The sequence below is a fragment of the Periplaneta americana genome, chromosome 14 (genome assembly GCF_040183065.1).
Source record: "Periplaneta americana isolate PAMFEO1 chromosome 14, P.americana_PAMFEO1_priV1, whole genome shotgun sequence".
NCBI classification, from domain to species: domain Eukaryota; kingdom Metazoa; phylum Arthropoda; class Insecta; order Blattodea; family Blattidae; genus Periplaneta; species Periplaneta americana.
Genome location: NC_091130.1, coordinates 110,033,255 through 110,058,178, shown reverse-complemented (window position 1 = coordinate 110,058,178; position 24,924 = coordinate 110,033,255). Strand labels below are relative to the sequence as shown.

The 24,924-nt window shown below is 35.5% G+C and overlaps 1 protein-coding gene across 1 annotated transcript in view; it reads right to left on the bottom strand.

Annotated features, from left to right (window-relative positions):
- Window positions 1-19,250: 19,250 nt before the first annotated feature.
- Window positions 19,251-24,924, bottom strand: part of LOC138713660 (gamma-glutamyl hydrolase A-like) — an 83,447-nt gene continuing 77,773 nt past the window's right edge. Inside the window, exons 6-7 of the mRNA XM_069845925.1 lie at window positions 23,423-23,651; window positions 19,251-19,548 (exon numbers count right to left, since the gene is read on the bottom strand). Of these exons, the coding sequence (XP_069702026.1) occupies window positions 19,421-19,548; window positions 23,423-23,651 (357 nt within the window). The 3' untranslated portion in view covers window positions 19,251-19,420. The remainder of the gene's footprint in view (window positions 19,549-23,422; window positions 23,652-24,924) is intronic.

Here is a 24,924-nt window from a genome sequence, read left to right as displayed (position 1 = left end):
ACATAATTATTGATTTTCAGATTTTTGCTCTATTAAATAACTTAAATATTGATACAGCAAGTAATAAAATCTCCTAAATGTAATTATATTTCTTTGTTTCGAAAATGTAAGACTTCACTGACTCCTATGTACGGCTGCCATAGGATGAAAGATTTTATATTTTGCACATAGGAATTATTGCAGGAACAACGACGATATATATAGTACTATAATATGCATAATCAAGGATTACACTATTTCGTTCATTCAACTATTGACCACATTTATTTATTTATTTATTTATTTATTTATTTATTTATTTATTTATTTATTTATTTATTTATTTATTTATTTATTTATTCATTCATTTACTTATTCACGCACCAATTACTTCCTTATTTATTTATTTATTTAATTATTTATTTATTTATTTATTCTATTTCATGTTATTGATTTATTTATTTACTTATCTATCTATCTATCTATCTATCTATCTATCTATCTATCTATCTATCTATCTATCTATCTATCTATCTTCTATCTATCTATCTGCCTCTCTCTCTCTCTCTCTCTCTCTCTCTATATATATATATATATATATATATATATATATATATAATATATGAAGAGTCCACTGCAAGAATGATGGATGTCGCTTTCTTGTCGATAATGAACCAAGACTGTCAATGCATAGCTTAAGACATATAGAATATGCATAGAGAGTTATATGACATTAACACTGATAGTCATTGTCCAGTAATGATCGGAAAATCACAGTTAAGCTTTGAGCGCTAAGCATTTCAAACTTTCAATTGCTTCTCCTGCAAAATGAATTCCAAATGACATCCATCATTCTTGCAGTGGACTCTTCATATATAAATCCATTTATTTATTTATATATGTATTTATTTGTCTGTCTGTGTGTCTGCCTGCCTGTCTATTTATCTAGCCTGCCTGCCTGTCTGCCTCTCTCTATATATATATATATATATATATATATATATATATATATATATATATATATATTTATTTATTTATTTATTTATTTATTATCCGTAATAGCACCAGTCGCAGCTGAACTGGACATTTTTGAGGCATGAAGTTATTTGAGTTATTTAGGCTATTTCTTTATTTAATGTGTCAAATTTAACCAGCTGTAGATGAATCGGCTGACGTTTTCTCAATAAACGGATAGTAGTTTTATCTTGCTTAGGTTATTGTCGTGAGATGCATTTTCTCCAATTCCTTTCCAGTAGCTCCCGTAGATAAATTTCCATTTTCTTATCTAGACTCGAAATGCTTGCTTTGAGACTTACAGTAAAAGCTGTAATCATGTAATTTGTTATTTTCAATTGAAAGTCATTCAATATCTCTTTTAAAGTGCAAATGTTGCTCAAAATGCGATCGTATGCTAATATGACGAAAGTGGAGAAAATATGAAATTAAAACAGAAACAGAAACTGAAGCACTCGGAAAAAATCTGACCACGATATATTTTGTTTACATGTCCTGTTGTTACAACTACTACAGTCCCGTCGCTCTTATTTCCGGCAGCCAATCACGTTGCAGGTCGGCTACATTTAAACGTGTGCGTCTTGTTATTCGCTGCTGATGACGTTATGCACTTCCTTAGGCTGGATAAATACTTAATATAATAGCCCTCCATTTTGGCCCCTTCGTTGGCGTTCGCAGAAAGCACACGAGGACTTTATTTGCCGCTCAATTATTTGCTGAATTACAGTGCGTTTGATTTATTATCATAGGAGATACGACATGATAATGTTTAACCGTGTGGGAAATAGATTCCTCGTCTAGTTGCTTGGCAACGAAAGAACAAAAATGGTGAACGATACTACCTATTTAGACTTTATAGAGCCTTCACTTCCTAAGATGTAAGCAAAGAGGAGGAGTCACGCCGGAAATAACAGCGACGCGACTATAGGGACCTAACTTCGAATTTTTTGCTGCGAGAGAGAGTAAGTTGGGCTTTACAACAAAGATAATTGTCGGCGATGATATGATGAGAGCTAGTGCGATGTAGGCAGAGTAAACGTTTGACCAGTACGAGACAGTAGGTAGGTTATGTCTGTTGCCCTCCTATTCAGGAACCAAAGAACGTAGGTAACCAGTTTATTAACAAAATAAGCGATAATTACATTAGGAATTTGAGATAATGAGAAAATCATACAATTTCTTATTTACAGTCAGTACATTTAACAATAATCATTCAGTTGTAGATCGTCGAAGATTTGATTATCGACGGAAGAAATGCAAGTCCCTGTACCCTGAGCTTCCCACGCTGTGACCCACAAACAAACATCAGTGCTACATCAGTTCTAATATCTATCTCAAAGATATGATAAGGTATAACCTCAATATTTAAATAAGTTAACTTGTTCGAATATTGAATTTTTAATACAAATTTTGCTTCGGATGGGTAAATTTCCTTTAAAGGCAATAACTTCCTCCCCCCATGTTAGAATCTTGTGCAATAATATTAAGATGGTGAATTGAGTATTGTAATTCATCTGCTGCATTAGCGAGAAGAACTTGGTCATCAGAGTGTATGAGGATATCTATAATAATATTTCTATGGTTATGAACATGTCCATGAACTGTTACTCTCTCCAGTGTCTGATGATGGCATTAATATAAATGATAAACAAGAGAGATGATTAAAGACAGCCCTGTCGTACTCCACAATTTATTCGTTTTCAATCAGGAAATTCTGCTCCTACTTTTATCGCTACGGTATAGCATTAGATTTGTACAATTGGAAAATTGTGTGCATTAATCATATGGAGTCTTATCATCTGTCAACACATTCAAATGCTTTCTTATAATCAATAAATATCATATGGGTTTCTTCATTAAAGTCTTTATTTTTTTATTTAAAAAATGAAGATGAAATAGCCATCAACACAAGATCTGCCCTTTCGGAAACCATTTTGCTCTTCGCCAAGTAAATTTTCATAATGAACTTGTACAGGGTTGTTTCCGATCTCTGATAACGAATTTGAATGACGTCACGTGCGTCAGGAATCACACCGACAGCTGAATTGCGGCGCAAGGTGACAGACCAGTAGTGAGTGATTTCATAATCAGAGTGCATGGTGTATCGCAGTAGCAATGTCCAAGAAAATGGAGCCTTTATGGGAGGGGTACATAACTCTTTCCGATGCCAAGTACAGTTACGTGAAAATCATAGGAGCCTGTAAAACAAACGTGGTTTTGTTATTTCCAAGAGAGGCACCTTGTGTGTACCTAATAAGACTGGCAAAATTCGGATGGGATTAATTCCAGAGTGGAAAAAGCAAGCAAATCCACCCCAGTCACAAGTCGCTGCACCCCACGAGATGATACAAATTAATTGCATTCGAGCTTTACCAATCTTATTAAGCACACAGAAGATGCCTTTCTTGGAAATAACGAAATCTCTTTTTTTGCAGGCTTCTTTTATTTTCACTTAACTGTATTTGGCATTGGAAAGGGTCATAATGTACTCCTCCCAAAAAGGCTCGATTTTCTTAAGAATTTCTGCTGTGAGTCGCCGTGCACTCTGACTATGAGATCGCTCACTACTGGTCTGTCACCTCGCGCCGCAGTTCAGCTGTCGTGTGACTCCTGACGCACATGACGTCATTCAAATTCGTTATCAGAGATCGGAAACAGTCCTGTAGTTTTCTAGCTATGACTCTGGTTAATATGTTATATCCATTATTTACAAAATGCTCTGGTACATCCCCAGAAAAGAATATCTATGGATCGATCATTCCGAAGATGGCGGGAGACCGTAACAGGGCACTAGAACCATAACTTTAAATGCAGTTGATGATGATGATGATTATGCGAGCTATAATATATAATGAAAACTTTGTCGTGCTATATTAACAATTATTAATCCAACATTTAATTTAAAACGTATAAGCACTTTTTTCTTTCTTTTCTTCATTAATTCCTGATGGAAACACAGGGCATTCTTAAGATGTTTACTCAACCAGCATTAGACATTCATAAGCAACTAGACAAGGACACATAGTCTGTTCTTATAGACTCAAGATACGTTTCTATTTCCCTGCTGGTAACCTGATCTGAGTTCACTGGGTTTGCAACCAAAAATCTTAGTCTCTGGTAATATGAAAGTCTGAATTCCAATTCTGGACTGTTACCCACAATCGGCTTAGCGAAGGTCAGCAGGTTCAAGTACAAGCAACGTGGACAAAGACGAACTCACTATCCCATATGGATGCATTGTAGTAGGCCTACTGATTATGCAGATTTATCGCTTGAAAGGTGCACTACACGTATGTCAAGGGCTGGTGACAAAAGTGCTCCGAAACCAGTATTACATTCAACGAGTGCATCCAAAGAACAAATGAAGGGTTCAGAACCATTGTGGGCCAAGCGCCATTTACTAAAACCGCAGAAAGCAAGGGTTAAAATGAAGTTATCAACAGTAATCTCACTAGACGTTTCGATTTATCTAGAGAAAATCAAAACTCGAGTGGGATTTAATTGACTTACACGATTAGAAGAAAGTATATAAAGATTAGAAGTAACGAAGTACTCCAATACAATAAAATATTAATTGACTTACGAAAATACAACTGTCTTCAAATGTATTATTGTACCATCTCAACATTACAACTATTACGCTAGAGGCTTTGCTGATTCAGTTTCATTTTTATTAAAATGCAACATTCCACTTCAATTATCCGAATCCCAGTAATCAACGTCACTTGACAGATGATTTTCAATAAATCTTAATATTAAACAATCTCTGATACGTGACTATCCATAATATCATATAGCAGAAGCTATAACATAACCTAACTAATATACACAAGTGTTAGAAAAGTTTTAATTAACGACGATGACATAAAAAATAAACGTGAATGATTTTAAAAGGTATAATTATTGAATGTACAATTTCCAAATTTGAATGTGGTTGGTGGTTCAATTGTTGTTATATTGGACGTGTGCGTAATAGAAGTGGAACTCGTTGATTTAGGCCTACATGGTGTATTCAACTTATTCAGGATTTCCGAATGGTGCTCTTCATTTATTTGTAAATCGGATTTCAGAAGATGCATAGGTATGATCAGTGATTTTTATTAATTCTTGTTCTTGAATGCCAATGCGAGTCATATTTGAAACTGGTGTGCATCGACTGTTGTGGTTTGTAATTATATATATATATATATATATATATATATATATATTTTTTTTTTTTTTTTGACGTCCAGACCAGCGCAGTTTCAAATGTTGGCAAACAAAGAAACAAATGCTAGGGACGCGATAAAATTAAACAAATGCTAGGGACGCGATAAAATTAAACAAATGCTAGGGACGCGATAAAATTGTGCGATAAGCAGCCATGATTGGTTGAAATACGTCCTTTCGTACCGTTTTATTGGTCAAAAGTAGTATGACGTAGTAGGAGTGTAATAGTCACCATAATTCAATGGAAACATATAGCAAGTAATATAAAGTATACAAATTAAAACTAAATGATATGTCAATCTTCATTAAAGCATGGTATTCACTTAACTTTAACCCTTGCTTTCTCCGTTTTTAATAAATGACGCTTGGCTCACTATGGCTCTGAACTCTTCAAATCTGGGACGAGTATATAGGCCTACCATAGTTTCGTTGCTCTAGAAATCATTTTATATTATGTTTCCCATGCAGCTTTTAGTATAGTCAGTGTAAACGTTCGCAAAATAACAGTATCGCTTCCTCTTGATCTCCTAATTCAGAAAATTCAGAACATCAAACACACATTGTACTAATGAGAAAAAGGATTTTGACACTTTACAGCGAAGTGATTAGTAACTGAAGGATGTGTATGAAGTTTCTTGTTCATGTCATGTTTTCTAAGAACATTTAAAACAAAATATCTATACTAATAATAAATCTGTAGCCGAAATTTTTCTGGTAATTTTCGATTTTCCAAAAATAATTGGTCCTAACATATATAATTAACCACCCTGAAACCGAAAATCGCTTTTTTGAAATTTTTGTTTGTATGTCTGTCTGTCTGTCTGTTTGTTACCTTTTCACGCGATAATGGCTGAACCGATTTCGATGAAAATTGGAATATAATTTAAGTTCGTTGTAACTTAGATTTTAGGCTATATGGCATTCAAAATACATTATTTAAAAGGGGGTTATAAGTGGTTCTGAATTAAATAAATCGAAATATCTCGCTTATTATTGATTTTTGTGAAAAATGTTACATAACAAAAATTTCTTTAAAAATCATTTCCGATACGTTTTATTCTTTCAAAAATTTTGATAGGACTGATATTTAATGAGATAAATGAGTTTCAAAATTAAAATAACTGCCATCTAAGGCGGTGTAATGAAATAAACAAATGAATTCGTCTATAAGGGGCCTTGGTCAACAACAATCGAAAGCTATGAATCATAGCCTACAGAGAATGTTTTTGTGTTTTATGAAGTAATATCGGAAGCTAAATTAACCGATTTGTGTAATTAATTATTATTTCACCATTGGAAAGTGTAGTTTCTCTATATGGACATAATGCTATGTTATTACATTAACTTCGGAGTGAATTGGAGACAGGTAAGATGAAAATAGCTTCTTATGCACAAACAACTTTATAGGCTATTCTGTGTATTCATTTCCTGTATTTCTTAAAATAATGTTTATCTCAGAGAATTAACGAACCACAAGAGTGTATTGATTTAGTATGCAGTAATAATATGTTAGCTTAGCATTCCATTATTTTATAATCGAAATTTTAACTATGCTCAATTGAATCGTGTTAAAATACATATGCATTAAATGCAATGCCAAAAAATTGGGTAATGAGCCAAGCACATTATGTTGCGCTGTTGTAAAATAAAATTTGTTCCTCCTGAGATTCAAGAGCCCCCATAACAAATTAAAAACTTACTTATCGGTGTACATCCATTATCAACACATTTTTATATAATATAATATAATATATAATATAATATAATATAATATAATATAATATAATATAATATAATATAATATAATATAATATAATATAAGTTATTTAAGTTATTTGAAGGGTTCAGAACCATAGTGGCCCAAGCGCCATTTACTGAATACGTAGAAAACAAGGGTTAAAATTAAGTTATTATCATAATTCAATGGAAACATATAGCAAGTAAAATAAAGTATACACATATCTAAATGATATGTCAGTCTTCATTAAAGTGTGGATGCATGTAATAAAAATTAAGAAACATGTTAAAGGAATTGTCATTGCACCAAATGAGTGGTCTCTGGACCAAAATGATCGCATTTTAATTATTTAAATACAATTTAAATTAAGTAACATATTACACAATAAATGTATCCTTCTATCAAATCTTCCCTGGATCAAATGTCCTATTTTAATTATATAATTACTTTATATTTATTTCTAAAGGGCGCAGCGGAGCGCACGGGTACGGCTAGTTATTATAATATACCACAAACTTTTGTGAACGACAAAAATGTGGTTAAAAACGTGAAACTAACCCCACAGGGGGCTTAGAGTCATAACGACGTCTCTACAAAATTCATGTTTTGAGATAAATGCAAAAGAAGTTTTGCAACAACAGAAACACTATCACTATTACAGCCTATGTTATTGTGTGCGACATACATATATTATGATAACTCGTTGTTATTAGAGTATATTTACATCCGCTCTAGAACTTCTTTTTTGTGGTTAGCTAAGTGTTACGTAAGAAAAAAAATTGTGTAGTAGATACGTTGTTTTGACTTTAAATAAATGTTCTTTTTGCAAGTTATTCATAGATTTCAAGAAGGCATATGACTCTGAAAGGAGAGAAATTTTATATAACATTCTTATTGAATTTGGTATTCCCAAGAAGCTAGTTCGATTAATTAAAATGTGTCTCAATGAAACTTACAGCAGAGTCCGTATAGGCCAGCTTCTGTCTAATGCTTTTTCAATTCACTGCGGGCTAAAGCAAGGAGATGCACTGTCACCTTTACTTTTTAACTTCGCTCTAGAATATACCATTGGAAAAGTTCAGGATAACACAGAGGGTTTGGAAATGAACGGGTTACATCAGCTGCTTGTCTATGCGGATGACGTGAATATGTTAAGAGAAAATCCACAAACGATTAGGTAAAGCACGGAAATTGTACTTGAAACAAGTAAAGCAGTTTGGAAGTAAACCCCGAAAAGACGAAGTATATGATTATGTCTCGTGGCCAAAATATTGTACGAAATGGAAATATAAAAATTGGAGATTTATCTTTCGAAAATGTGAAAAAATTCAAATATCTTGGAGCAACAGTAACATATATAAATGACACTCGGGAGGAAATTAAACGCAGAATAAATATGGGAAATGCCTGCTATTATTCGGTCGAGAAGCTTTTGTCATCTAATCTGCTGTCAAAAAGTCAGAAAGTTAGAATTTATAAAACAGTTATATTACCGGTTGTTCTGTATGGTTGTGAAACTTGGACTCTCACTTTGAAATAGGAACAGAGATTAAGAGTGTTTGAGAATAAGGTTCTTAGAAAAATATTTGGGGCTAAGAGGGATGAAGTTACAGGAGAATGGAGAACGTTACACAACGCAGAACTGCACACATTGTATTCTTCACCTGACATAATTAGGAACATTAAATCCAGACGTTAGAGATGGGCAGGGCATGTAGCACGTATGGGAGAATCCAGAAATGCATATAGAGTGTTAGTTGGGAGACCGGAGAGAAAAAGATCTGGGGAGGCCGAGACGTAGATGAGAGGATAATATTAAAATGCATATGAGGTAGGTGGGATATGATGGTAGAGACTGGATTCATCTTGCACAGGATAGGGACCGATGGCGGGCTTATGTGAGGGCGGCAATGAACCTCCGGGTTCCTTAAAAGGCATTTGTAAGTAAGTAAGTAAGTAAGTTACACTTTATTTTAACATAAATAACAGCAGAAATAATGCACTCAAGTATTTATATATTATTGTTTAATTATGTCTAATTATTGTGAAACAAACAGTTTTATAAGTCTTTCTTCTAATATTGATTAGCAAGATGCTGGATAATATGCCAAAATGTTTAAAACACTAATTGATGGCAATATACCATAATTTATCATAACCAGGACGAATAGGGTTTCTTCTACTTCTTTTGTTTTTCCTGTACGCGGACTCTCTTTACATCATAAGTTTCCGAATATTTTCTGTCATCCACGGGGCCGGTGATCTAGTCACTCGCTTCTTTTTCAAGGGTGCATGTTTGTCATACAGTCGTATTATGAGGTCGTTAAGTATTTCAGTTTTTTCGTCGATTGAGCGTTTAGTCCAAATTGTATGCCATGGAAATTCCAAATTGTCAGCTGTTAGTTTTATCTCGTCAAATCTCTTTTTTAGGTTTTGTTTTAGGACATTTTAAAGACTATTCAACATAGATTAAGTCATAGTGTGAAAGACCAGGGACAGAAACCTGACCTTGATCTTTCACCTTATCAGGATGTGTGGTTGCAATTATGTCAATTAATGTTTCAGATGTAGGTGTGTGATATGTGGGAAGCTATGTGACGTGTGGGAAGCTTTGTATGTGTGAAATAAATATTTGTATGATTTAAAAACACAGGTTTAGAGTCGAACTTGGGATATACCTTTTTTTACAGGATGGTAGCTCATGCAAAACAAAACAATCTCACTTAAAAAGTAAAATTCGGTAAATTGTGGACTTAGGATGTTCGCCAATTCAGGTCTTCAATTATGCTCTGAATATATGAAGCATAAAAAACTACTACATAAATTCAATTGCTGAGAAGGCCAAAGTAAATCTGGAGCAATGTTTTGAAAATTCTGGGTTCTTGAAGAAGTTTCAGAAAATTATTTTCGGTACATGTTGAAGATCAATTTGAATAGCCGCCCAGAACAAGATTGTAACTAGAAAATACGAAATTATTTAAAAAAAATGGGGAAAAGCACATTATACTTTGCATACTTTTAATTTTCTAGAGCAAGGTTGGCAATCAGACGTGTATTCTTATTTTAATACCAGTACAAGCACTACACATAGTGCATCATTAACAACCATTACTCACGAAAAAGTCAACTTATGAGAAATGAGGGTTGTAGCCTTGTTTTGGGTGGCTATTCAATTTATCAACGTCTGGAAACGAACGTCGTACTTATTCTGACACTCGTGAAAGCCAGTTACTAAACATGTTATGTGAAGCATCTCGAAAAAGACCACTTTAAATTATTTTCTAATATTTATAGTTCGGCACCTGTGATACAGGCCTACTTCTTTACAAATTAACAATTTGAAGGAATTTTTAACTGATTGTTGAACTATTTACATTTTATCGAACATAACCGAATGGCTAGCGAGCATAGACTTTTCGCACTAGTAAACAAGATCCAAATCTCGACGGTTTCAAATGAAATTTGTATTGGGAAAAGTCGGTGCTTGCTGGTAGGTATTCGTGGGACTTCCTGGATACATCAGTCACTTCTCTTTGTCCTCTTCATACATTATGCTCATTTATCTTTTGGTTATCGTCACATCGTCTATAACTTTATGTTCACATTCTGTAAGTCCAGCGTGAAGAGGGGTCATTGAATATGCTATAATGTAACCTCTGTAACAGATATTTCGATCACCGTGTATTTCCGGTAACAGATATTTCGATCACTGTGTAGCATTAACTGAATTTGTCATCCAGTAATACTGAACTATAAATATTTGAATTATTATTATTATTATTATTATTATTATTATTGTTATTATTATTATTATTATTATTATTATTATTATTATTATTGAAATGAATTGTTTAATATTTGGCTTTATATCAAAATTATGGCGTACTTAATTTCAATAACAAAAAGTCCTAAACTCTTAGTCCACAACTCTCACAGGTACCACTTCTATACTAACAGCAAGGTCGTAAGAGTGCGTACCGGAGTTATGAAAAGCATGACATCTGAAAATCACTATCACTATGAAAACTCCTATATCTCCTCATGAGGAGCATAGGACATTCACAAAGTGCCTCCATCGGACCCTATTTGTAGCCAACTTCTTCACTTCGCTCTATGTTTTCCCCTCCCAGCAATTTCCTCCAAAACTGTTCTCTTCCATGTATTTTTTTGCCTTCCTCTTGTTCTACTACCCTGGGGGTTCCAATCCAAAGCCATTCTTTCTACTGCTGCATCTTCTTTCCTGATTGTGTGCCCTATCCAATTCCACTTTCGTCTTTTGATTTCTATTCTGATTTCTTTCTGATTTGTTATCTTCCATAGTTCTGAGTTTGTGATTATATCTGACCATCTAATTTTTAATGACATCTGTAATGGGAGGTGTAAAACCATTTCCGATGTTTAAAATGATATAAGTATAATGAAAGAAGGAGAAGGAGACTGAAACCGCTGAAGTTTGAGTGATGTCAGTAAGTTACCAACCGAACTAACCTTCCACCGTCCGTTGTCCTTAGGCAGCAAATTGGGATTGTTGAAGATGAGGGAATACTTTCAATCCTACCAGAAAGAAATACTCTTCTGCAGTATGTTAATCGGATGGTTCAAATGCAAACAGGTCTCCATTGCCTGGAACATTCCAGTATAATATCACACTTACTGGAGAACAATTTTTGTTATCTGGTAGTGAAATGAATGATTCTAGTCGTCATGTTATATTTTATACACGTAAGCCATTGAAACAACTAGCCACGTCCCTCATATCATATTGTGATTGAACATTCAAGACGGTTCTTCATACTCCTACCAATTCTTTACCGCTCATGATGTTGCTTATGATCATGTTTTTCCATTTGTGTACGTCATTTGTGCAACAAAAAATGAAGCCACCTTAGGCCTACATTCATTTTTCTAGAACTTGAACAATTAGGCCTAACAGTTTGAACTGGAACTTAACCCGCAGCATTTCATGATGGATTTCAAGATCAGTGCAATGAATGCAACCCAGGCTGTTTGTTCCATCCATTTCACCAGTGACGTCAGCGAGAGCGCAAACGTGCCTCATCGCCCGTTGTTCAGAGCACGTAGGGCACGCAGGTACAAGTCACTGATGAACACAAAGGTTGTACATTACACATTGAAGAAGAAGTCGTTCAGTAAGTTTCAGGCTGATTGGACTCTTTAACTTCTTATGTAAGTGAATAAGTGAAATAAGAGGTGATGTTCTTTGTTTGTTATGTGCAAATTATTTAGTTGCAAAGAGAAGCAGTATCAAACGCCTAAAATTATTAGTCGATCTACAGGATAAAGTATTCAAATTTTGTTGTTTTTATTGACCTTAAATAGTAGTAAATATACGTGTAGATGTATTCTACAGTTTCTTTCTCAATGCATTGTATTTACGTTTACAGAACGAAGTACAAACAAAAGGATGTGTTGCTAATAGCATAGACTCGTTACATGTCAGTTACGAGTTCCAAGTCCAAAATTTACCGAATTCGACTTACCTGACATATTGTTGTGTTTTGCATAGACTACCATGCTATAAAAAAGAATATCCCAAGTTCGAGTCTAAGTCTATGTTTTTTAATTATACAAGTAGACCTATTTCATTTTAATAGATATTCTTATATTGAAAACCTATATACTTAGTTTCTTTGCTGCCCAGAAAAAATTTACTTCAATGGACTTGGGATGTTTGACAATTCAAATCTTCCGTTAGAAAGTATTGACTTCATCAATGATGTACCAGCAAAGACACACTATGACCGTAAAGTTCTTCCCACATTTTAGAAAGCAATGCTGATATACTATATTCGGGGATACGAAGATTTGCGGTGCAATTTATTTCTATATTTGGCAGTACGTACTATGTGAATAATTTTCCCTCACTTCTAAACCTCAAAAAACCAAATCAGCATTATCAGATGATAATTTGCGGGCTATGCTACAGCTTTCTTCAGGAAACATTTCGTCCGACATAAGAAGCTGGTAGCAAAAAGCAAAAAAATTGTTTCTAAAAGTGTGATGTTCATATAATAAGTACATGATTAGTGCTATGTAATTGTTACATAATAATTAATTAGATGGGCCTCATTATCTAAAACTGCTTAAGTTAAAGAGAATATATATTTATTATTTGTTATAGGCCTATTATTTCTTTTCACCATATGCAAAATGTCCTGTGATTTACTTTCCTTTTGTATTAGTTTAAAACAAAAGTAAGGTTTATGTACTAATTGCATTATTAGATAACTATATAACAATTAATTAGATCCTAGTTATTATCTGAAACTATATAAGTCAAGGATAATATATGTTTATTATTAAATTGTAGGCCTACTTTGTAATTATTTGCATTTATTAGAGGGAAACATGCTGCAAACCATGCTTTGATTTCTTGTTGTCTTGTATGAATATAACACATTATCTATTGCTTAAAAGCAGTTTAATTTTGCAGTGGTAGACCAATAGAGTTCATTTAGTCACCCCTTCTTATTCACCGCTACTGTCTGCAGAATAGATCCATTACAATCACTCAGTGCTTTATAGCACTGAGTTATATATGTGCTTCTGACCTTGACATCCCTGCATTTCACGCAAAAAAAATTGGCGAAACGTTTTAAATCTTGGTCTGAAATAGAGATATAATGACGCTGAAGAAGTTAGACGAGATATCCAGAAACTCATTCATTTACCTTCCGTTCCTTTGGATGATTTGTAAAACACATTTGATGACCTTTTGGATACGATGCATAATAATGTAATACGTTGTAATTTATGTGAAACTACTTCTATCAGAGAACTTCCAGCCAGAGGTAAGAGAAGAGCTGTTCCACCACGTTTTGGACTAAAACCTGAAGCATTCATGACCTACTAATAAACAGGACGCAACGCACCAATAATTATTTAGAATGCTGACACTGTCGGTTTCATTCAGAGAATGTTAGTCACAATCTGACATCACGCATCTATTTGGAAGTTCGTAGATAACATCCACAGAGATGAAGGGTAATTCTGTGTTAATATTACAAGTCACTGCACATTATGGCAGTGTCACATATCCGACAAATAGAATTATAAAATGAATCAGCAGCAAATTGAAAGTAGCCTGCTATTGACAGATACCAAGAATATAAAAGAATTAATGACTCGATTTCTACCTGCCATAAAATATGAATCGGGGATTGCAGAAACAGCACATGTCATGAAAACTAAATTTTTCAGTGGACACAAAAAATGGTATTACTGGTAGTAGACCACATCATTGGTTATAGTACTGGCTTCTTCAGACAGAAGCCTAATAGTTGTGTCGTTTTATACCAAATTTATTGGAATCTAATGAATTGTTAATGAAATAAATCAATATATATTAGCTTTACATGTGCTGTTTCCGCAAGGAATCAAAATTGTAGTATAATAATTTCAGTTCAACTAAAGTTTATGTGTCAAATTAGTGATATAATATAGGCCTATGCATAGGGCCTACTGTGTACTTAATACATAAGTGCAGTATATAAATGAACTTATTTTTCCACAGTAGGACACTGAAGAATATTATTGTAAAATTCTTGATATTCATGTGGTATGTAACGCATTAGCTTGCGTATATTGTCAAGCTTCTCTCTTTGAATTGGCACGATTTTGTCTTTATATGCCAATGAAGAAGGTAAATATGATATTCTCCTTTGTACACTTACAAGCAATCATTCTCATGGGGAAGATAAAAAAATTAAACTTTTTTCTTCCATCATTTTAATAATGTCAATAGAAGTGCTTACACAAATTTTGGCCACTCGAGCGCAATTACGAAGACCGTAAAAAATAAGTTTCCCTGGGGTCGTTTATAGAAAGAGAACAAAATTTCAAGCAAAGTTTTATTGGAACAGATATAGCAATTGTTGAGTTATTTTTCAACGTATTCACCACCAGAATTGAGACATTTGAAATTTAGTGGGATCAATTTTTGTATCCTTGTGTCGTAGATGTCTGCCGTCTGGAATCGGAACCAATGTGTCGGCACATGTCTTTGACATGAGCTGTTTCTGCGCTCTTCCAGGATTTCACAGGTCTCCAAATGTGAGACGGCTATGCTGACATAGCCTATGTGGTTTCTGCATGGAATGATAGCCCTATATCAACAGTCCATGAAACTGGAATAAACTTATTTCGCCATAAATAGTGACATGTGCTGTTTCTGCAATCTCTGATTCATATGAAGTGTGACCTAAAGAGGAAAGCCAACAGCAAGATTGCTAAGAAACATTACGATCCAATAATTGTAATACATTCCACGTTGTATTAGCATCATTTTTAACAAATAAATTCTGAACAAAATAAATTCATTGACCAGAAATAGTGCAGACTAATTAAATTATGATAAAAATATACTGGCCAAAAATAGCCTGGACCAAAAATAGAGAGCGCTTCAAAGCACCCATATCATCTCTTCTTCTCGAAAATTACATGACTAGGTGTTAGTGAAAGAAAAAGATTCGTTGCCAAAACCTATTATAACGAATCGATTAGTGGCACTTAAATGTTGCGGAACAAACTGGAAGATTAACTGGGGTCAATTTAGAATTTTCAAATGAGAACCTAGGTTGTGTAAGATATCTTTGGATAAACTTTTAGAGAGAAACAAATTTTACTAAAACCTATTTTTCTGACGTGATTCTTCATTCACAATAAAAGAAAACAGGAAAATAAATTGTAAATACGATATTTCAGTTACTGTGATATTGCGATCACTCATTTTCACACAACACTCTTCATAAGTGCTCAGGATGTCCACACTTTCTGTTAAACAACGCTGTGAACTTCTACTTATGTTCTGGATTGCACAGAGGACTTCAGCACTCTTGAGAGACCCACTGGCTGTTCTAATTGTTTCTTTAATTCGCCTTCACAAAATAAAATCGTTTGGAGATAAGTCCGGAGATCGAGATGGCCAAGCTACCGGTCCTCCTCCTCCAATTTACGTCCGAGGAATAACTAGTTAACAAGTTGTCGAGTCTTGAGTGAAAAGTCAGCTGCACACCCACCATGATGAAGCCACGTTGTTATCCTTACAGCGAGAGGAACGTCACCGAGTAGTTGGTACAAAATGTTGTCGAGGAAGTCTGCGTACGTTGTTCCATTCAAAGTCCCCTCAAGTCCGAGGATACCACACCGTGTGTTGAGGCTCCACACATGCTGGTTATCCACTTGACGTAGCCAGTGTGAATTAACTGCAGACCAGTACTGGACATTATGAATGTTCACCTTCTGAGTACTTTTGAAAATGACCTCCTCATTCTATAGAATTCTCCACTGAAAAGTATCGTTCTTTTTCAAGAGCCACTTGCAAAAATTAACGCGATTTTTGTAGTCATTTGTGAATTCTTCAGACTGTACCGTGGTGCAATCATAATCGCGGACAATCCTCCTTGTGGAGTCGTGAGGATTAACCACCACCATAGCGCGGACGTCAGCAGCTTTCTCATCCTTGACAGGTCGTTTGATATGATCACCCTTGTTGTATTTCCGCTGCACCGGTCCGGTTGTGCGCACACGATTTGCAAAACGTTATAAAGCACTGCAAAACTGCATATCGACGAAACGAGACTATCACGCGCGGCCGCCTCTCGCGGCTGACTCGCTTGTTGTTTGCCTCTCGGTTTTGTTCTTTTGGTAGCGAGGCAAGAAGGTGAAGCAGTGTGAGCCACCAATTAGTGTGCTTCAATTGAAGCAGTTAACATCAGGTTGCGTGATGGCATATTTATTAAGGAATAGTCCACACGTAGCGAGTTAATCATTGCGAGGCACTTTCGATCGCATCCAAAAACGACTGGAATGGGTTCATGGCTGAGGCAGCCGTGAACTCTTGCGAGGCCGGCGCGCATTATTGCGAGGCAAGGCACGCTTTGTGGAAAATATATAAGCCTAAGTGTCCGACTACATACCATTTTCCAGAGATAAGTCGGAGATCCAAGTATATAACCTACTTTTTTCAATCACTATTTATTTCTTCGATGGATTAAAATCACTTCAGTGTACAGAAAAAAGAGTTCTTTTTGTCTATTGGTGGGTACTTGACTGTTCGTCATTCACCCATATTTATTTATTTATTTATTTATTTATTTATTTATTTATTTATTTATTTATTTATTTATTTTGCTAACAATTGTAACATAAAATATAATAAAAACAGAAAAAGCATTAGCTCATCCCTGAAAGAGTAGAACTCGTGCCCAGGGGCGGATTCCTGAATTGCAATTAAGAAGTATATAATACAATTTGTCTTATGTCTACTACACGATACGAATATATAAATTTAAACTTACAATTTTCCATTATTAATAACATCCATAAATAAATTTTTTAAACAAATCAAGCTTTCAGGTATAACTCCCTCGAAATTATTCAACTTTTTTTTAAATTTAATACTAGAACCATTAGAATTGACAAGATTAGGATATTTGAATATAAATTTGTTATATATGCTTGGGCCTAAATTACTACTATGATTAAATACTGTAGCAGTGTTGCATTTTGGTTCAGACAATTTTTAAAAATTCATACCTTTTGTTTCATAACTATGAGAATACAATTCAAAATTATTTCGATTTTTTTTAATTATTTCGATTTTCTATACAAAGCTAGTTGTTTTGACCAATTTATCGAAAGAGTCGTTGCCCAGCGTGCGCCACAGAAGGCTGGTCTACTCTACACCAGCGACGAGATGTGATGACGATAGAGATTTGTTGGGATGGCACAAGTGAACCGGAGCTCCCGAAGGAAACCCCTGTGTTCCCTGGACCACGGGTACGGCTATGATCGAACCCGGGTCCATAGGACTGTGATTCCAGCGCTATAGCCACTAAACTACCGTGGCGGCTCGTATCAGAAACGTATGTTGAGTAAAAAAAACTGCCAAAAGTGTCGGACTCCAGACTTGTTGAAATACATAGAAATGAAGAAGAATCGGAAATGAGGGGCGATAACAATCAGGTAATGAAAACGAATTCCATTTCTTCCGCTTTTAATTGCAAAAGCGGTACTCATTATACTAGAAGTAACGATAATGCGAAAGAAATCGTGTTTGGTTTAATGTGATAGAACTATTCTGGTAGCGTTCTTTTTTTCCGGCGTCAAAGCGTTTCTATCTGATGCCGCTATTCAAGAATTCGACACCCGCCGATGTTTTGAATTACATGGTAACGCAATTACACTAACACGTTGCGTTTTTGCAGGTACCGTTTAAAACACCCCCGCTTGACGGGATGTTCTTCATCCGTTCAAACACTTTTCGCTAAAATACAACTCCCACGCTTGGAGATCGTAAAGTTGAAACCCAGCCGTAGGTTCGTCAATGTATTCCGATATCTAGTCGTTATCATGTCGTCAAAACTATAAGTTGCCTGTTTGCAAAGCTGCTATTTTGCTTAAGAGCGTATTCCGAATCTCACCGGTGAGCAATACGATGGCATCACGGTGTTCCGAATTCCACCGATGACGTCATTGATGCTCCACCGGTGTCGCACCGGTGGCATCAACTTGCAGAGGTGGTGGCAGTCTCCATCAGCCGCCATCAGTGAATCTGATTGGTTCTTGTATAGGGCGGGAATTAGCAGACGAATAACATCGTGCACTGTTGTGTCATGGCGGTGTGTTCTGCTTTAGTTCTGCTGTATTGTTTGTAATGAGGAGAACGTAAAAACAATATGTTAATGGCTTATGAGCGAACATTTCAACGGACCCGTTATTACTACTGGTTCAAGAAATAAATTGTTTATGCTATCTTTTCTTTGAACGAGATAGGAGTACGAAAATTTCGCAAAATTTTGCTAGCGTAGCACAGATAACAACTTGTACAGTCGCCATGACAGCCATCGATCCTTCCAGCAGTTTTGTTCCTTATTTCGCTGCAACGTGACGTCATTGATGCCACCGGGCCGGTGAGATTCGGAATACGCTGTAAGGAACCGGTGTGGAAATCCTCGGAGAAAACCCAACCAGGTATTCAATCCAAGAGGGAATCGCAACCATGCCCAAGCGCAACACCCGAACAACAAACGCGCTACCGTCTGAGCTAGGCCCTAAATATGTGCGGTGGCTACTGCTTTCATCAAAAGAGTAATTTATTTCCGCTCATATGATTCTATCATGAAAGCAATGTATTCATTTAATATTTCGTAATTATAGGAGTAGTCCTCAAATATGGCTCACATCAGAAATTAAAGACAAATGAACCAGTCTGTAGAGGCTGGTATTTGCCAAATAAGGAATTATTATTGTAGACGTCCATAGTACCTCGTAGGCAAATAAGACAGTGTTTTATAATATTGCTTTATTAAGCAGAATATAAAATATGACATCATTTAAACATTACTACTTAACTAGGTGTCTTTGTCGTGGATTGTATTGAAATGTTATGCATTCATATACTTGAATGTTTCATATACAAAGATGTGAATTCTGAGAATGAAATGCATATTGGTATGTTTATTCGCTGATGAAGTAACACTGCTCGAAAGTGGAATCATTTCTTCCTGTATACGTTGGTAGATAGTTGTAGATTAATGCAGCCTCTTCTAGATCTTCAGTCGGAAAACTGTGGTTGCTTTTCCGGGCTGAAATAGAAGTGAAACAAAATTAAACTTCAATTCACCTAAATATTTAATTGTGTTCATACACTATAGTATACAGGGTGGATTGTAATCTCTGCATCAAAATGAAACTGGTAATAGATCATGAAGAGTGATTTGAAAAATCTAAATAAGTTCTTTTTCTAACATTCACCACTTTAGAGGAAAATCGTTATGTTTATCTGAAGCATTTGACAACATCACGGCTAATGCAATAACTCTTATCAAGCGCGGCCTGCACTCCATACCTTCCCCTCTCCTACTGCTCTACTCAGTCGATGACAGGCGGCAATCTGTTGCGTTGCTAGATTTATTTCAACGATTTTCGCAAGTATTCAATTTAAATTCAAGGTTAAATGGTTTAATTTGCAAAAAAAAAAATCAAGACATTAACTGTTTAGATTATTTCTACTTATCTGCTTGTATAGCAATCAGCCCTTTCTCTCCGACTATTACCGCAATAGAGCTCTACAAACATTGGGCAAAGACTATTTTTTTAACGCTGCTCCATCGAAGGAAAAGTGTAATAAAAGTTTTGTTATATTTAACGTGTAGAATCGCCTCTTAAAATTAGAATTAAATTTTATCATATTTTGGTGGTATCTACTAGTTTTGAGTAAAATTATCATTATTTTCGATTTTACAAGGATTTATATTTTTCGAATGGATTTAGTACCGGAACGGTAGTGGGTGAGGGATCGTAAAAAGAAAGTCTCGCCCAAAAGTGGATCGCGTCTTCAAAAAGTTTTGGAACCGCTGCACTAGTTTAGAGTGAAACTTGAATAACAAAATCCGTCCATTGTTAAAAAAAATCGTTGGAAACAGATATATGAAGGGCTCAGAGCTATAGTGGGCCAAGCGCCATTTATTAAAAACGGAGAAAGCAAGGATTAAAGTTAAGTGAATACCATACTTTAATGAAGATTGGCATATAATTTAGTTTGAATGTGTATACTTTATATTACTTGCTAAATGTTTCCATTGAATTATGGTGATAACTTTATTTTAACCTTATTTTCTACGATTTAGTAAATGGCGTTTGGCCCACTATGGTTCTGAACCCTTTATATTATATACGGAATATTAAAAGAAACTTTTTTATTAGTAACAAAGATAATTAAAGCTTGCATTTACGTTAAAATCTCAAAACGTGATTTCTTACATCCAATAATTTTTTATGCGCGATAGAATGAGAAAGAAAGAACGAAAGACTTGTACCCAGACTTCATCGCGATCACCAATATAGGCATCGCGTGGGCAGCACTCATATGTAAAATGAAACACCTGCGCATTACACATGATCTCTGAACGCCAACGCACCTATTACCCACACCCAACGCTACATGCAACTCTATGCCAGAAGAGTTCCCGGTCAATACAACTTTTATACAAACTAGGACAGAATTAATTGTTATTGTACATTCAACACTTTTACTTTCTCGTTAGATAAAGTGCAGAAACAATATTGTGATCACTAGCAAATATATGTTCTAATTTTCATGGACGATAGGGTTTTAACACACTTCAAGTCGAAAAACTGATTTTAGCACGTTGTCCGTTTATCTCATTATTCATATGCGTAGGGAAAGTCGTATGTCCTTTCTTCACTATGAACCTTAGCAATGAGAATAACACGAAATGAAATATCCTTAAGAGCGGACTTACATCCCGGAAATACTACAGAGCTAGCATTTTGCAAAATAATCAGTAGGTCTACCAATATGCTAACAGGTACAGCCAACGCAACGAGGCGCTCCACACTAGCCCCGTACATTTCGCAAAAAGATACAAACTAAAAGTCTTAATCGTGCTGATCATTTCAAGATTCCATCACCTAATATCGCTATGTTACGATGTATTTCCTTCTTGAACCAACGTGATAGGATATATAAGGTGAAATTAGTACAAATGAGAACATCGAGAGAATGAAATTGAATTTTCGGGACTACACCTCGCTGCTCTTCACAAGTAGGCGATGCTATTCTAACACACGTTCCATCTTTACTCAGTAGTTACCGCTTGTTCCGCCAGGGTGACATCTAATCGAGACATTGCTGTCTGTAGCGCAAGATTCAAACTATCTGCCAACTTTGAACGTCCTAACCAAAATAGTATACCTTAAAGAAATTCTGCGTTACTTTCCGATCCTCCCTAGTATCTACTCGTATAAAGCATAGGATAAAAAAGAAGCATGGTGAAATGGAAGAAGTATGGAAGAGAAAGCGAGAAAAGAAAATATAAGAAAAGGTGAAGTAAATGATAGTCTATACATAGAATTAAGAAAAAGAGAACAAGGAGTAAGCGGAACAGTAAGAGGAAAGGGGATGAAATAAGAAGAAAGAGGGGTAATGAAAAAGGAAAGGGGTGAATAATAGAAAGATAAAAGGTAATGGCAAAAAATAATTAAAAAGAGAGCTATAAGAAAAAAAAATTAAGGTAAATACAAAAAATATATGAGAAAGACAAGAAATGCGCGCTAAGGACATAGGTATATTTTACATGCAACCGTTTACGAGATTATGTAATTTTTTTCTGGGTGGTGCCGTCAGTGAACCGAGCGCCTGGATATGATAAAGCGGCAACATTCATGCTTCGTAGAGCCCGAACAAAAACTCGTGGCACCTGCGCGAAAGACGAATTGGCATCCACTTGCATGGACTCGCCCAAAAGTCTTGCTGGACAGTACGCTCTATGAGTAAGCAGTCGCCCGCACACACAGAACCCCCCCCCCCCACTCCAAAGCCTCCGAAAGAGGCTCGCGCATGTTGGTGCCACGAGTATGCGATCGGGCTCTACGTATGCCGCATTGCCCCTCCCCCATTTCCTTTTAAGTGTGAGACGATATGGTGAACGGTAGATTGATAGAGAAGGACCTGTACCTAGATCATCAGATTGAAATCCTTTGCATTTTTGTGTATGGGGTTATGTTCAAGCGCATTCTTGGGTCTTTGCGGAGTAGAGTAGATAGCTGCATTCAAGTGCATGGTTAGCATTTTGAACAGCTGTTGTAAAATTCTTCAGTTAACATGTTCATGCTGTACTATATCTTGTTTATGCACAAACTTTACAAAACCTACAAAAAATTTCTTTTATTTATGTTCAATCACATTTCTGTTGTGTTTGAAGTCAAAACTATTAATTACACTGTTTCGTGATAGCTAAATTAAATAAAATTGTCACTACTTTTGTTGGAATTAGTACTTATAATTCAACGGGCCCCAACCAGCACAAAATGATATTACATGTATCTTGTAAACTGTTAATTTGTGGACCCATGTTCACTGGAACTCTTTTTGCTTCTCTTCGTTTTTATTTCTCATCCCTAAATTTTTACCCTCACTTTTGAAACACCCTGTGTCATATAAAAAAATCGCAAAGAAAATCATCTCATTTGATTTTAAGAAAATCAACATTGTGTGCTGTTAATTTTTAAAAAAACCTAATAATGTTTAATATAATTGTTGCCTTCTACGTACATAATTCAAGTATAAATTGACTTTCACACACAAAATACCAAAACAAAACTTGTGAAATATTCCAAGAGAATTTTTTATACAGCACACAAACAGATGGCGTGCTCAAAACTACTCCATCAATATTAGAAACACTAAAAACATGCATTTCCGTGAAGATCTTGGAATTTATTTTTTACAGCATCATAACATTTTCTCTTTATATTTCATATGTACAGCAAATAATGAAATAAAGAAGAAAAATAAATATTATAAGGAGGAAAAATAATTAACCAAGAAACTAAAAAAGAACAGGAAGCAGTAATAAATATAAGCAAGAGGAATAAAGATAGCAAGAAGAAGTAAAGCGAGGGGTGAAAGAAAGAACTACAGTTGATCAAGTTTACCTTCGTTGACAAAGAAGTTGGCGAAGTACTGTTCTGTCAAGATAGCGTTGGCAGTGTGAGGGTTAATTTTTTCCGCATTCCATTCATAGGTGTTCTTCTCAGGATGGAATTGCACTCCATAGATAGGGTATCGTTTGTGTTCGAAACTGGACACGAACTCAAAACCCAGCCTGTCTTTGTTGAGAGACAGAACCTGCCAGTCTCTGTCCAATCCCGCAATTGTCAAATTCTGCAAGAGAAGAATACACTTTATTGTGAGTGAACAAGGAGACGATACGCATTTTCAGATCACATATTTTGATGGTAATATTTTTAAGGACAGTTAGTAATGCAGGACGAAGAATAGACGAGGCATACGATCAAAGGCTGTCGTGTTATTGGCAGCGAAAGCTGAGGTATTCTGCCTCGTCATTTGACGTACTTCTCTCTCACATTCGTCACTCCTCAGCAGATCAGTGCCAAAGAATTTATTTTGATTTCACTACTCATTGGCGATTCTCAACAATGTCATCGTTACCAATACATGAGGAACTTTTGCCAAACATTTATCGTCCATTCTTAATTCCTATTTTACAACATAAGCAGTCGTTTTCGTGGCACACTGTTAGCTAAACGGCTCAAACGTCAGTTTTCCGCTCTGGTACTTTGGGTCCGAATTAGGACGGGTTCACATGGAATTTGTCGTGGATAAACACGGTGCTAGATAATAGGGTTTCTATCATTATCCCATTAACCATCATGTGGCGCTATATACCAGGACTGGGCACCAAAAGCGAATCCAAACTCTAAACGGGGACGCTTAATATTCATTCGTCACGGCATCAACGCTGCGCGGTGTTCGGCGGGGAAGAAAGTGGTTGAAGAAAAGTCATATGGTTCCCCGTGAGAGAGCAGAAATTGCTCTTGGTGCCCAGTTCTGCTATATACAGACCGTCTCCCATGGTGCACTGAGGTCAATGCTACGGAGGCAAAAGCACCTACAGTTTCTGTGCGTCACTCCTAGAGGAGTAAAGTTAAGTATCCGCCAATGGATTGAAAAACACGCTTTCATCAATATGCTGTTGATATAGAGAAATTTACCGTTTATGTTATTAAATTTTAGTAGGCCTAAGTGAATATAGCAATTAACACGGAATTGGCTTTTTCAACTCTGATTGCAAAATCTATTAAAGGATCATCATTCCATATCAACTGGTCTTGTATCTAAAACAATATTGTTCATAAAAAGGCTCTTTCTGTAAGTTAAAATACGCAACATAGTCCAGAAGACATGGTTATATAGCATTTTTAATAAAAATCTACACGTTACCATAAACAGCACAGTTAAACTGATTAATAATTTCGATCGTGGTTTTCTTTCCTATGTTGGCTATAGGGGGAGTTCATGGATCTGGCCAAAGAATGAAAATGTATCTATGGAGAAAGCTTCTGTCGTAGTTAAAAACATCCAAGACTTATAAATAAGCGTGGACAGTTTGTTTCTATTTTAAAATGATTCATTT